The sequence below is a fragment of the Mustela lutreola genome, chromosome 2, assembly GCF_030435805.1.
Source record: "Mustela lutreola isolate mMusLut2 chromosome 2, mMusLut2.pri, whole genome shotgun sequence".
NCBI lineage: Eukaryota > Metazoa > Chordata > Mammalia > Carnivora > Mustelidae > Mustela > Mustela lutreola.
In genome coordinates, this window is record NC_081291.1 from 91315653 (window position 1) to 91331021 (window position 15369).

General features: G+C 37.0%; 1 protein-coding gene across 11 annotated transcripts in view; it reads left to right on the forward strand.

The window, feature by feature from the left end:
* ANKRD28 (ankyrin repeat domain 28) overlaps positions 1 to 15369 on the forward strand; it is a 202800-nt gene that overhangs the window by 138539 nt on the left and 48892 nt on the right. For 6 of the 11 annotated variants that reach the window (XM_059162552.1, XM_059162554.1, XM_059162553.1 and 3 more), the window contains 4 exons: positions 590 to 660; positions 8068 to 8268; positions 9592 to 9679; positions 13856 to 13998. In XM_059162552.1, the coding sequence (XP_059018535.1) occupies positions 590 to 660; positions 8068 to 8268; positions 9592 to 9679; positions 13856 to 13998 (503 nt within the window). The remainder of the gene's footprint in view (positions 1 to 589; positions 661 to 8067; positions 8269 to 9591; positions 9680 to 13855; positions 13999 to 15369) is intronic. The other 5 variants (XM_059162560.1, XM_059162556.1, XM_059162561.1 and 2 more) reach the window with 1 other exon arrangement.

A 15369-nucleotide genomic window follows, 5' to 3' on the forward strand; every position in this document is an offset into this window, starting at 1 on the left:
TTTTTAAATAACTGTATGTAGTTGATTTTTTAAAAATTCTTTAAAGCTTTAGGTATAACCCAGAAAGACGTGTGGGTTTGTTCAGTTCTTTCTCAGTTTTTTTCCTAAGTCTATATAGCTACTGTATCCATTTTACAAAATAACTTTATAGTACGAATGCATTTTTAATCCTCATTGGAGAAATATTTTGATATTATATTGCTTTATAACATGATACATTCATTAGTAAAGAAATGTAATGAAGACTTTGTAATGGTCTGCCTTTTACATAGGAATATTCTTATTTTGAGTTTTTAAGACACATTCTAAAATGGGGACTTATTTTACTTTAATATGCTCTGTATAAAGGTGCTTTTCTAGTTTATATATAAAGTGATGTTTCTTTTATTTTTAATAAAAAGAATACTTTTTTGGCTAGTTTTGTTTTTATAACTTAGTAATTTATTTGCAGAAAGTATAAAAAATAAAGTACCACTTTTTCAGTTGTTACTTATCCAATTTGGACTATAATATATAACTAATATTTCAGGAGATTTATTTAAAATATTTATGCAAAATATTTCAATTTATTTTTTTCTTCTTGTTGCAGGAGCTAGAGTTAATGCCAAAGACAGCAAATGGTTGACACCTTTACACAGAGCAGTTGCATCTTGTAGTGAGGTATGAAATTTCTCTTAGTAAATATATTGTAATAAAAGCATTAAGTAGGCTTGCCTTTGAGCCCATATTCAAGTTCATTGTTTTCAAAAAAAGGAAAAAGCAACTAAAAATACCTAGACTGGTTATTTTACTTTAGAATTTGTACAGACCAAGTTAACTGTTCTCCCATCTCTTTTGTGACAAGTTCTCTTGGAGAGTCTGAACTGCAGAGAGTAGAAAACTCTCTGTCATATATGTCCTACAAGAGAGATTACTTTCTATACCTATAAAATCCTCCTCAGTCTTTTCTCTCCTGAACATGCTACAAGGGTTCTCCTCACCATGATCAAGAAGTAATCTCAGCAGTATATAACAGTTCATTGAAATATTGTTTTAACACGGGGGGCACCTGCATGGCTCAGTGGCTTAAAGCCTCTGCCTTCAGCTCGGGTCATGGTCTCAGGGTCCTGGAATCGAGCCCTGCATCAGGCTCTCTGCTCTGTGGGGAGCCTGCTTCTCCTCTCTCTGCCTGCCTCTCTGCCTACTTGTGATCTCTCTCTCTGTCAAAATAAATAAATAAATAAATAAGTCTTTAAAAAAGGAAAGAAATACTGTTTAAACACCAAAATTAGCGTCAAAAACATGACATGGTCTCACATTTTACCAGTTCTAAATATACAACCTAAAAATGTTAGGTATCTTATGGGGAAGAACAGTTTCTTCTTATTTATAACACTGTGTATGATTTGTTCTTCAAGATAACTGACATTTTGGAGAACGTTCATTTTTATGTTTTTCATATCTTCTAGTCCTCTTGATATCCATATAGGATAGGTGTTTTGAGGGGATTGTAGCTAATGGTTTGCCAGAAACCACTCAACTTTTCAGTAGCAGAGATGGGATGAAAACCTGGACCCTCTTTTTTCTGTCATCTTACTCTCTTTCTAAAATTATTAGATGCATTTTATATTAGGTGCATTTTTAAAAAGCATTGTTCCCAGAGAACTCGTATCTCTTCATTCTTCTTTGTATTCCTCATTGGGAACTATGTGTTGAGCCCAGAACAAGTGAAGAGAAGTAGGGGCACAGTGGCTTGGAAGGATTTCAAACCCTGCGATGTGACAGAGGCAGTGTTAGATGTAGCCTCCTAGTTGGAAGGAGGAGAGAGGGAATAGTAGTAAGTGGTATGCTGTAGCACACATCTTACTGTGGATCTGGGAGCTGTTGAAATGTGGAACTTGCATCTGGAGAAACTGGCTGTACTAGCTGTGGGATCTTGGGCAGAACTGGGGATTATCATGAAATCTAAGACATTAACCAAAATACTTTGAACAATGAAATTCCATGGGAATGTTAATTAAGTTTGTGGTTACCCCTCTTGTAAAGAGTTTCTGTAAACAAGGGCAGTTAAGGAAGATAAACATACTATCTTTGGAACCTATTAATAAGTTAGACCTATCCATTTTTTAGTATGACTCTTGGAAATATGATTTCTAAAATTGGTGTTTTGCCAACTTAAGTCATAAGAAGGAACACTTTGGTATATTTGTAGAGATTGTAAAACAGGCCAAAAATTCTTAAAGAAAATAATATTAGAGGAAGATGACAGGTTCTTCCCAAAGACTTGACAGCTGATTTTTTAAAACTGTGTGCTTAGCCTGAGCTTGAAGGCAGGCTATAGGCCGGAAAGCAGTGATCCTAAGAAGTTTCTTAAGTCTGCTTTCAGCCTAAAACTTACTGGGCTTTGCAGTATATTGCTCTTTTGCAGGAAACCTAGTCAAGATTATCAGTTTCACCCAGCTTCTTTTAATTTCTTCAGTTACATCCTGGGTGCAAAACAGAGTTATACTTTTTTTTTTTTTTTTAGATTTTATTTATTTGTTTGACAGAGATCACAAAGTAGGCAGAGGTAGGCAGAGAGGGTAGGGGAAGCAAGCTCCCTGCTGATCAGAGAGCCCGATGCGGGGCTTGATCCCCTGACCCAGAGATCATGACCTGAGCCAGAGGTCATGAGCCACCCAGGCACCCAAGAGAGTTTATTTACTTTAATAATTTGATAATTATTAATAGTTATATCAATTATTAATATTTTATATGTATTACATTATATATTTATATATTTTATAATTATATAATACATACTATATATTTGTTAATAATATTGGTGATTATTAATAAATTTATTAATTGATTAATTAATTAAATTATAATAGATCAATAATTTGATTAGTTTCATTTAATAATAAGTATAGCCACAGAGGGGTATGGAAAAGACAAATTTTAGACAGCTTTGGTTTATGTTTTTGAGATACCACGAGAGAAGTAAACCCTACGACAGGGTTATCAGTGACTATTTTCTCAATCCTCCAACGCCTCTGGAAGCTAACACCATTATAGAGCATAGTGGAGAAATTAATTCATCACACAGAGGATGCCTTAGGGCTAATCCCCTCATGGTACCTAGGTTGAGAATGGCTGCTTCTGGTTTTATATCCTGAGCTCCTCACTCTCCCTCAGTGACATGGCTTCCACACACTTCTTATTGGCTAGCTGATTTGTTTCATCTCCACCAGTGGTTTGTGGCTTCCACTCTTCTAGTGGACTGTACAGTTCTGCTCTCTGTAAATGCAGAGTATTCTTCTGAATAAATTGATTTCTGAGTATTAGGATTTTGTGTATGTGTCTGTGTTTGGGTTTTGTTTGCTTGTTTTTTAAGAAGCCCATTACACTGCTAGATCCTCTGGAAGATATACACACATACACTTTTTTTAACTTAGCTCGAGAAATTACATCTTAGTTTTATCAAGAAACTGAGTTTATATTATCACATGAGATATTAACAGCCCATCCAGCTATTAAAGTTTATTTGCAAATGTGTTAGCCCTTTTTCCTGTGCATGACTTCAAATCAATGGGAAGAATTCCTAAAAGGAGCCACAGATGGCTAGTGCTCCATAGACTCTTCTAGATTGACCCAAGTGATGAATAAATACTCTTTAGGTAAAATTATTTAAACCTAGGTCATCACCCCGTATTTCATAATCTTATTAGAAGTATCCTAGGATCTTTTCTTAGATGTTTTTCCAAAGTCAAGGCACATGTGCAGCATTTCTTACACATAGACAGTGTCTGATAATGGAAAAATTGGGATTGAGGTTACTATGGTATTTGCCATTCGTAAAACCAAGTGTACCCTTTATTATCCCTATATCATTTTCTAAAAGCTTATAATGTAATAATGTGATCTAGAAATTAGGTTATGACATCAGGCTCATTGATTTGTAATTTCCAGAAATTTGCCCTTTTAGAAGGCTCAGTCTGTTGGTGTCCGCTCTTGATTTTGGCTCAGGTCATGATCCTCAGGGTTGTGAGATTGAGCTGTGGATTGGGCTCCACATTGGGCATGGAGCAGCATAAGATCCTCTCCACCTCCCCCTCCCCTGACTCTTGCATGCTCTCTCTAAAAAGAGAGAGATAAAGAAATTTGCCTGTTTGATTTGGTTTAATGTCTCCCATCCCATCTGTAGATATGATTTTTCTGAATTTTCAAAGATCACTGTTACTGTGATCTGACATACTATTCTGAGTGATAATAGTTTTGGTTGCCATAACAAAATATTACAGACTGGCTGGCTTAAACAACAGAAACTGATTTTCTCATAGCCTGGAGGCTAGAAGTCCTAGATCAAGATCCAACAGAGTCCATTTCTGATGAGGGCTATCTTCTGGGCTTGCAAACTGCTACTTCTTACTGTGTGTTTGGGGGTATCTTTCTCTTCCTCCTCTTAAAAAGCGGCCAGTCTTATCAGATTAGGTTGCCTCCATTCCATCTCATTTATGTTTAATTAGTTCCTAAAGACCCTATATCCAAATACAGTTACACTGGGAGTTTAGGGCTTCAGCATATGAGTGGCAGGAGAACACCGCCATTGGTCTATAGCAGTGAACCCATGGTTCAAACTTTGCTCTCTGTTGATTCTAGGATCTTAGTAATTGTGTTTATAGCCTTTCTTAGGTACCATCTACCTTCCTTTACCTACTGTATTTATTTCTGCTTTTCAGTGAAACAGAAGAATAGTTTTGATTTTTCTATTTCTTGCTAATGGAACATAAGTATTCTCCAAACTTTTCAGAGGATTTAATGTATGCACTGTGAATTCCAGAGTGGGAATGAATAAGGCAAGCCTGGCATCTGTAGTATGCTGTTTGCCTAATTTATCCAATTACAAATTGTTCGTTTTGTTTTTAATTATTTTCTGGTATATCCATTAGCACACTAACTAACATTTTCCAGTATAGTGTTAGTTTTAATCCTCTAAGTCACAGGATGCCCTTCTTGAGATGGAGAATCCTGATGGTGTGTTTGTACCATTTCCTTTCTGTATCATTTTTTCCATATTCCTTTTTTTTAATTGCAGTATAACTTAAAGTAAATGCAGAGATGCTGTATATAGTGTTGAGTTTTGACACAGGTATCCATCCATGTACCCACTCTTGTAAGTTTTTTCCCAATAAAATATGGAAAATTTCCTTCAGTCCAGCAAGTTACCTCATGTCCATTTCCAGTCAGTCTTCCTTGTCCCCAGAGGCAACCACTGTTCTGATATCTTCTACCATAGGATAATTTGACTTATTCTAGAACTTTATAAAAATGTAATCATACACTATGTATTCTTGTGCTGTGAATTTTTTGTTCTACTTAATATTTTTGAGACTCCTTCATATTGTATACATTTGTTGCTGAGGAGTATTTTATTATATGATACACAACAGTTTGCATATCTGCTTTTTGGTTCTTATGAATAAACCTGCTGTGGCTATTCTTGAGTGGGTGGGTCTTTTTAAATTTCTCTGGGCCAGGGGCGCCTGGGTGGGTGGCTCAGTGGGTTAAAGCTTCTGCCTTCGGCTCAGGTCATGATCCCAGAGTCATGGGATCAAGCCCCACATCGGGCTCTCTGCTCAGCATGAAGCCTGCTTCCCTGCCCCCACCCCCTCCACCTGCTTGTAATCTCCGCCTGTCAAATAAATAAATAAAATCTTTAAAAAAGAAAATTTCTCTGGAGCAGATAGCTAGAGTAGAATTTGGGGGCCTAGAGTATGTCTCCATATATATCTTTCTTTGCTGGCTGATTTCCTTAGGAGATTGATAGACTACTAGGGATCTCTCTAATCTTTTATCAGTCTTGTTAAATACTTACACTCTTTCCCATATTTCAAATAGTTCTGATTACTTTTTATTTGAAAGGTGCAAAAAACTATTTGTGAATCACAGATAATAGTATTTTTAGTTGTCTTCCTTCCTACTTGACATACTGATAGTTGCTTAATGCTTGGGAACACTTTTTAATTTTGTTTATTTTGTTTTTTTAAGAAAAATCAGTGGTCAGCGGGGGGCCTGGGTGGCTCAGTTGGTTAAGAGCCCATCTCTTGGTTTCAGCTTAGGTTATGATCTCAGGGTCCTGGGATGGAGCCCCAAGTTGGCTTGGGGATTCTCTCTCCCTCTCCCTTTACCCCTTCTCCTGCTAGCTTGCACATGTTCTCTCTGTCTGTCTCTCTCTCTCAAATAAATAAAAAATCTTTTTTAAAAAATATTTTATTTATTGGGGCGCCTGGGCAGCTCAGTGGGTTAAAGCCCCTGCCTTCGGCTCAAGTCATGATCCCAGGGTTCTGGGATCAAGCCCCGCATCGGGCTCTCTGCTCAGCAGGGAGCCTGCTTCCCTCCCTCTCTCTCTGCCTGCCTCTCTGCCTAATTGTGATCTCTGTCTGTCAAATAAATAAACAAAAACTTTTAAAAAATATTTTATTTATTTATTTGACAGAGAGAGAGAGATCGCTAGTAGGCAGAGAGGCAGGTTGGGAGCGGGGGAAGACTCCCTGCTGAGCAGAGAGCCCAATGTGGGGCTCGATTCCAGGACCCTGAGATCATGACCTGAGCCAAAGGCAGAGGCTTAACACACTGAGCCACCCAGGCATCCATAAATTAAAAAAATCTTGGGGGAAAAAAGAAAAAAGGACAAGAAAGAAAACCAAAAGTCAGTATTAGTGGGCTTAGCTCTGATTCTGGTCTTTTTCAGTTCATGTGTACTTTGTCATTCATCTGCCAAAGATAGGATTATCACTGCAAGGAGAAATTATTGCTAAGTTTAGTTCTGACTGTAGTGCTTAATGTAGATAGCATACTGGATTCCTTAGTATCTAGCCATGAGTCCCAATTTATAGATGTATTGTGAAGTTTTCCTTGTGCTTCTGGGAGATAAATCCCTTTGGATACTAAGCTTTTAAATAGACTTCTTCTTCTTTTTTTTTTTAAAAAGATTTTTATGTATTTATTTGAGAGAGAGCATGAGAGGCGAGAAGGTCAGAGGGAGAAGCGGACTCCCCATGGAGCTGGGAGCCCGATGCAGGACTCGATCCAGGGACTCCGGGACCATGACCTGAGCCGAAGGCAGTTGCTTAACCAACTGAGCCATCCAGGCGCCCTAAATAAACTTCTTAACAATAACTTTATCACAGCATCTATTTCTCTATCTTTCTCTCTCCCTCTGTCTCTAATAAACTAGATACTAGTGATTTTTCCATTTGTAAAATATAATGTATACTAATTTGGGAGATAGTATGCTTTAAATTTTTATATATTTTATTGCAAAACAAACAATTCCTTAAAACTGTTGAAAGTATAAATTAATTGTATCTTATTATCTAGAAAAACAAGAGAAGTAATGAACATTTTTTCTTTTTCCTTTTTTTTTTTTTTTTTGAGAGCATGGGCAAAAGTGGGGGGAGAGAGAAAATACTCATGCAGACTCCCTGCTGAGCACAGAGCCTGACATGGGACTCTATCTCCCAACCCTGAGATCATGACCTGAGCCAAAATCAAGAGTTGGGACATTTAACCAACTGACCTACCCAGGCACCCCTATAATGAATATTTTTAAAGAATATTTATCAGTATCTGTTTTTGCACATTTTGATATTGTTATGCCTTTTATAGGAGGACAGAAAAGGGGAATGTTTTATCTCAGTGCATCTTTTAACAGCTCTGAGTAGTACTGCCTTTAGTCCAAAATATTTTGTTTTCTTGGGTAAATTCCTACTTTTTATAGCAGGTTCTACCAGACTTTTTATTTCCTCTGGAAATATTAGTTACTTAATATATATACAGTTTCTAAAATTGTTAACTCGGCGCACCTGGGTAGCTCAAGTCAGTTAAGTGTCTGCCTTCAGCTTAGGTCATGATCCCAGGGTCGTGGAATTGAGTCCCCCATTGGGCTCCTTGGCTCAGCCAGGGAGCCTGCTTCTCCCTCTGCCTGCCACCCTCCTTGCTTGTATTCTTTCTCTCTCTCTCTCTCACAAATAAATAAAATCTTAAAAATAAAATAAAACTATTAAATCATTTGTGTTTTGTAACTTTTATCTTCTTATGTTTCAGGAAGCAGTGCAGGTACTTTTGAAGCATTCTGCAGATGTTAATGCTCGAGACAAAAATTGGCAAACCCCTTTACACATAGCTGCTGCTAATAAAGCTGTAAAGTGTGCTGAAGCTTTGGTACCTCTTCTGAGTAATGTAAACGTGTCTGATAGAGCGGGGAGGACTGCATTACATCATGCAGCTTTTAGTGGACATGGTGAGGTAGGTGGTGTTCGATTAGACAGTCATTCTCTCTCCTTTCATCCTGCCACTCCCCACCCCAATAGTTAATGAACTTACCCTTTTTAGTGATTCAGTCCATGGGAATAGCAAAAAAAAACAAAAACAAAAAAACAAACTTTCTTGTTTGTTTTTATCTAATTTTGCCTTCAGTAAATCCTCAGACTTCTGTTCATGATATAAATTTCTCAAATTGAGAAGTTTACTTCTCAGATAGAACCCATGCTTTTGAATTTCCTGGTCAACCTGAAAAGACAACAGAGAACACTGTCAAGAATACACAATGTGAAAAGTATGTCCTGTTGTGGAAAAAATAATAAAGGAAGAGCAGTTTCATAGGGTTCCCAGAAGGATAGTAGCAAAGGAAAAAAGAGTTTGGAAAAGATGTTCTTGTAGTTTATTATCAACATTTAGTCAGAAATTTTTTGATAACAGACCCTCAAAAGAAAAAAATTAAGAAAATTAGTATTTAGTTATCTTACACAACAAACATTGCCTAATGTTAGGTGTTGACAGTGGCAAAGAGTGGGGTTTATGTGTCCATAGAAGGCTTAGGAAAGAAGAAAACACCAGAATTACAAGAACCTTGGAGGACAGCTTGTCCAGTCCTTTGTTTTTGTTGTAGACACAGAGACTCAAAGAGGTAAAGTGACATTGCCAAGATTCCATGGTTGAGAGCTAGTGGCTACAGTGTTGTTTTCACTGTTTCTCTGTTTTTTGCAACATAAAGAATCCTTGCCTTCACTGCAATTTAGGTCACAGTTGTGTCCCTTTTTTGAAACATGGAGTGCCCTTTTCCATGGGGGAATCCATTGTAAATATGGTTAGATGGAATAGAAATACTGTTCTTGAAACATTATGAGGTAAGCAGACTGTGTGGAGTGACCCTCAGGTCTAATCATATTATATATAGTGCATTTGTGTTTGAATTCAAGACATTTCTGGGATAAGAATACACTTTATATTTTAAAAACACCTTGGGCTTTTAAAAGAAATAAACCTGTTGTTAACTATTCCGCCTTTAGACCTTCCAGATTTGTACTTCATTGTTCATAAAATATCAGGACACAAAGTAGCATCTTTAAAAGATACTGATACCTGCTCAATAACACCCATTGCAAATCCTTTTTTTCATATTTTGTTTTACTATTTATTAAATTACGTTAAAGAATCTTTAATATTTAGTCTAGCTTCTTCCTTTCTACAAATGCAGAAATTCAGAGAGATTGAGATGAGTAGTCATCATGAGGGACATTCATGAATAATTCTACTTCTGAATTTAATGAAAATTTATTTTTATTACAGATGGTCAAACTACTCTTGTCTAGAGGTGCCAATATTAATGCTTTTGACAAGAAAGATAGACGGGCTATTCATTGGGCAGCATATATGGGTATGTACATTTTGAATTTCATTTTCTGACATTATGTACTCAGGAAAATTTGTACGTTTTAGTTCCTGCATTTGGTATGACATCTGTTTTTTAGGATAGTGGGAAGTTACACCATATCTAAATTTGCTGCCCAAGTGGAACCAGCCTGGTAGTGGGAGGGGTTTGCCAGAACAAGAATGTATTGGGTCCTCTTCTCCTAAAAGCTGATTAAAAATAATTCTGTTGGGGCACCTGGGTGGCTCAGTGGGTTAAGCCTCTGTCTTCGGCTCAGGTCATGATCTCAGGGTCTTGGGATCAAGCCCCACATCGGACTCTCTGCTCAGCAGAGAGCCAGCTTCCGCCTCTCTGCCTGCCTCTCTGACTACTTGTGATCTCTGTCAAATAAATAAATGAAATTTTTAAAAATAATAGTAATAATTTTTACCTTTAAAGGGAGAGACACTAGACACAGGTCTGGGAAACATAATTTTTCTAAGTTGGTGTTTACTGAAAGCCCATTCTTACATCCATCCTTGTTTTTATGGGAATATTAAGGTAGAAGTTAGGAAGATGCTTTAGGAATCCTATTATTTTGGGCTACCACTGTGTTGAATAGGCATCATTGTGTTTGATTTCTACAACAGTAATTTCATAGAAGGGAACTAAGGCTTAGAGTATATAGGTTTTTCTGTAGTAACATGATATATATGTTCTTCAAAAATCTCAGGATTTGCAAAATTGCACTCTAAAACTAGCAAAGCTCATGGGAAAACAGACTTGCGGTAGACCACCCCAAATCATGCAACATTGTGTCCAGGGCACTACCAAAAACATTAGCTGGTTCTGGAGGTAACTTGGACAGCCAGAGAGCAGGCAGATCTTGAGCTTACCTCAATATATTTTTAAGTGCAGAAAAAGAGCAGAGTAGAAATACTGACTCGTGGGCGCCAAGACCATGCATATAGAAGTACATCTCTAAGCATGGAGGAAGTATAACCTGCCATGAACCTTGCAAGTCCTACAGGTCCAGCGTTGTACCTCTGAAAGATATGAATATAGACATTAATTTTTCAAGTTTTCCAAAATAAAACTGAAAAAACAGCTCCTCCTTTTTGCAGCCATGGAGTCTCAGAGTTTTTTTCTCTTCCCTGACAAAGGTGTAATTCTGCTTCTGCTCTTCTGGCTCCTGTGGCTTAAGAAAAACTGCATATGGACTGACCTGTGTAATACTGGAGTTATTCCTTGATTTACCACTCATACTGCCTGATTACAAACACATTTAGCCAGCTACCCTTCTTATAGGCATAACTTAACCTCAGTACTTCCTGGTCTTGGTTTTGTCTTTTCCTGTCTCTCACATTAAAAATAAAAGATTAAAGGAAAATTTGATGGAAGACTGTTAATTTTTAAAACTATATAAAATTGTAAAATATTATAGTGGAAGAAAATAAATGCACTCAAACCTATTATGTAGATAACCCAAGGTCCAGGAAAATTTTTTGCCTATAGTAGAAAAACAAAAAGAGCAGAATCCATATTGAATTGCAAGTCTGTCCTTTAGCATGAGTGTAAAGGAGTATCAAAAATGAAAGTTCCTGGAAGTTAACATCCTTATCAGATGTCCCTCTTTTGAAAGCCAAAAGCTGAACATTTTGGGCATCTGATGTTTCTCTCACACCAAAGATTCGTGCCTCTGGTTACATCATGGGCAACTTTCTTCTGTTACTTGGAGGTAAACATCCAGAAACAAGTCTCCTATAGCATCCTAAAGTCCCCTCCTCACAGCCTGTACATTTTTCATATTTTAAGTCTTTGGGGACTTTTCTGAATATTCTAGTGTACCTTATCCTTCTGGGAGCAGCTGATCTGCATCATTTAAAACTGCATACCTTATATTAAGGGGTTTAAACTCAAAGCAGAATGCATCAGGCCTTTTACCTCCAAAGAATTAAGACTTAACTAAACAGCTATTTTCATGAAATTGAAGCCCAGAAGATTTTGTGGGTTGCCTCTAATTGAGCTCTCAGAATAGCTGGGTGTGTATATATCAGGAGCCCTCCTCAGATGGCTTTGTTTTCCTTGATGCACTAGGTGTTGCTTTTCAGGCCAGTAGTAGATTTAAAAAGATGTTCCCTGTTTCTTGGGTCTTATTTAATTTTTGAGCATAAACATTGAGGGATTTATAATTCTTTCCCTACCTCTTTCAGCATGGAAAAAGAGGAGTATTGACACATAGCTTCTAAAATTGTTCAGCTATCCGAAGCATTCAGGATTAAAGAGAACTAAACAAGTAAAAGTAGGGAGCAATTGACTGGTCTCATAGACCAGAAGTCCAAGTCATTGTTCTCTCTAGGTGTTATATTCAGGGAGTTGGTCAATATTAGTGCAAGAGACATTAAAATTACATGTGGTCTTATACTGTATTTCTCACAGACTTCGTTATTTGCCCTGGCCCTCTGTCCCCTGGTTGAAGTTCCCCTTTTCTGTTAGGCTGTATACTTTATCCTTATGCTATTACTGAATTATCTGTTATTAGGTCAGAGCGACATCTCTTTCCCCAAAGAATTGATCATTTTCTCCTCCCTACCCCTTGTTTGCTCTTACCATGAACCTCTGTAAGATCCTTTTTACACATTCATCTTTCCTCTCACTTTCAGTACTTCTAGCAGTATTCAGCCAAGTTCTACCTCCAGTCACCTTAAGGTGATGATTTTGACATAGAAGGTGCTGAATAAATACTGTTTACCTTGATTACCACCTCATGTTAACTCATGCTCTTAAAGCAGTGCATAAAAGTAATTTGGGGCAATTAAGTAATGACTCAAGTTAAGGAACTATCAGAAGGTATTACATACTTATTAGATAGTATTTACAGGTATATGGTGCTTTTGGCTTTTAAGACTTCTAGGAAAGAGAAATGACAGAGTTGATCAGGGAAAATGAGTACTCATGTGGGCCTTCAGGGATCAATCAGTACAGTGCTTGCAAAGAGGCATCCAAGCAAAACATTCCATGCAGTAAAGGAATCTCATTAACAAAGGCACAGAGGTAGGAAGCATTATCACTCATAGAGGAAGAAAGCAGTGTATAATCTAATCTGATAAAGACCGGGGAGATTAATAAAAGGAGCATAGTGGTTCTCCCACCTTCTGGATATCTGTCTCCCTTCCTGGCCTCCTTGTATGGTATATTGGGGCCTGGGACTAGTTCTGACTAGTGAATTAAAAGCAACATCACCTCTCAGCCAGAGCAGTAATTTAAGCATTTAATTGCTGATTTGAGATTCTACAGTCTGTTCTGTATTTGTATACAGAAAGTCTGTTCTCTATTTGGCACAGTGACTGGCCACATTCAAGATGATGTCAGCTGTATGAGTCTGTGTCTTTGAATGACTTAGCAGACCCCTCTTGCCAAACTATCATAGTGTTGATGAGAAATAAAATGCTAGTAATTGATTGTTAACCACAACATATATAACCCTGTCCTGATTGATATAAAGGTGAGTAGCAAACTGAAGTTCGTTAAGGACATCTGGTAGAAATAATAGGGGAAGAGAAGTTTTTAACCACATGTTCTAAAAGCTGAACGTTTTTAAGAAACAAGACAGAGTCACTCCCAGGTTTTCAAGTAGAAGATTCCACTAAGGCAGAGAAAAGTAAACTAATGTGTTACACTGACATAAAATGCAAATTTCAGAACTTGAGAATGTATTAAACAATCTTGAAAACAGTAAGATCTAGACAAAAAGAGGGTTATCTAGAGAAAAGGTTGTCACTGGATAAAATAAGCAAATATGATGTTTTCAATTAGTTACCTCTGTCAACATTTATTAAAATTACCTGAGTTCTGGGGCACCTGGGTGCATCAGTGGGTTTTAATGTCTGCCTTTGGCTCAGGTCATGATCCCAGAGTTCTGGAATCAAGCCCCACATCAGGCTCCCTGCTTGGCTGGGAGCCTGCTTTTCCCTCTCCCTCTGCCTACCACTCTATGCACTTGTGCTCTCTCTCTCTGTGTATCTCTCTCTGTCAAATAAATAAAATCTTTTAAAAAAAATTTACCCTTGATTTATTGGTGACTTATGCATTATTTAGTTAATTTGCATTTTTACTTTTTTTAAAAAAAGATATCCAGGATTATATTTTATATTTTCCTATACTCATCTTTTTTTTTTTTCCCTCTCATAAACACATTTTCAGGTCACATTGAAGTAGTGAAATTACTTGTGGCACATGGAGCTGAAGTGACATGCAAGGATAAGAAGTCTTACACACCTCTTCATGCAGCAGCCTCTAGTGGAATGATCAGCGTAGTCAAGTACCTTCTGGATCTTGGAGTTGATGTAGGTGTATAGATTGAACAGTATAAATGAAGGAGGCAATTTATGTGTTTATGATTTCATTGCTGGCAGAAGTTATTTCAAATTTTAAGATAATTTTATAGAATAATATTTTTGTCTTTTAATTAGATATTTGTCGTCCTTTACATAATATATAGTATGTTAATATCTGATCATGTAATTAGTCAAAGTATATTAAGAGGTAAAGGATATTTCAAAGGTGAATGAATGATACAGGTTTTTCTTCTTCATCACTATCCAGGATTAATAGCTCCATACTAGCTGATCAGACACACTTGGATTATTTTTTCTAAGTGGCTAGTTTACTGTTAGTCTTATTTGCTCAGTCTAATAATCCCTTTAATTGACTGTAGCAGTTCACATTACAGGATATTGGCAAGAGCTAGGCAGGAAAACCAGAGGCTTCTTGCCCATAAACTGTAAGTGTTCCTTACTGTATAAATATTTTTAGTTAGGAGAATTGCTGCTTTATATTTGATTCTTGCAACAATAGCTAACAATACCTAAAAATAAATATTTTTAGTTAGGAGAATTGCTGCTTTATATTTGATTCCTGCAACGATAGCTAACAATACCTGTCACTTTCACAGGCCATCCTTTAAGCACTTGACTTTTATGCCCCTCTTTGTATATTTACTCTTATTTTAGGTACGTTCTGACAGACTTGTCTGGTTCTTCAGAACGGATTAAAAAGAACAAATTAGGAGAGAGGGTTAGGCTCTGCTAGAGGGAAGACTTTAGATCAACTGCAAAAACAAACCAAAAAATGTACTAGTCTAGTTTGATAAAGAACACAAGGCAGAATTGTAGAGCTGAAGCTTTAAGGATAATATGAAGCTCTTTGCCTAAAGCAAACAAGTAGGAACTGAAAATGTCAGGATTGTGAGATGTTGCAGAAATCTAAACATACTGTTAGGTAGGGTCTTGTAGATTGCAAATAGATAGAAGTTTTATTTTTCAGCAGCTCTTCTAGCTCTATTTCATCAGAGTAGCATAATGTCTTACAGTACCCTTGATCTAGATAAATGAGCATCTTATTTCTGACTGCTGTTTCATGTCCATTCTGATGCAGTTTTTTAAATTTGTGTTATTGACAGTAAAATAAACATTTGTAAACTCTAGTGACAGAGAGTTCTTTGGAATAAATGATGAGACTTAGAGCTGTTTACTGACATGTGGCCTCTAATTGCGTGATTTATTAGTTTCCCAGGGCTTCCATAACAAATTACTATAAAGTGAGTGACTTAAAACAACAAATTTAATCTTTCAAAGTTCTGAAGACTCTGAGGGAGAGTCTGTTCCGTGTCTCCTACTTTTTAGTGATGAAATGTAGGTACTTTGACTAAAGTTAAG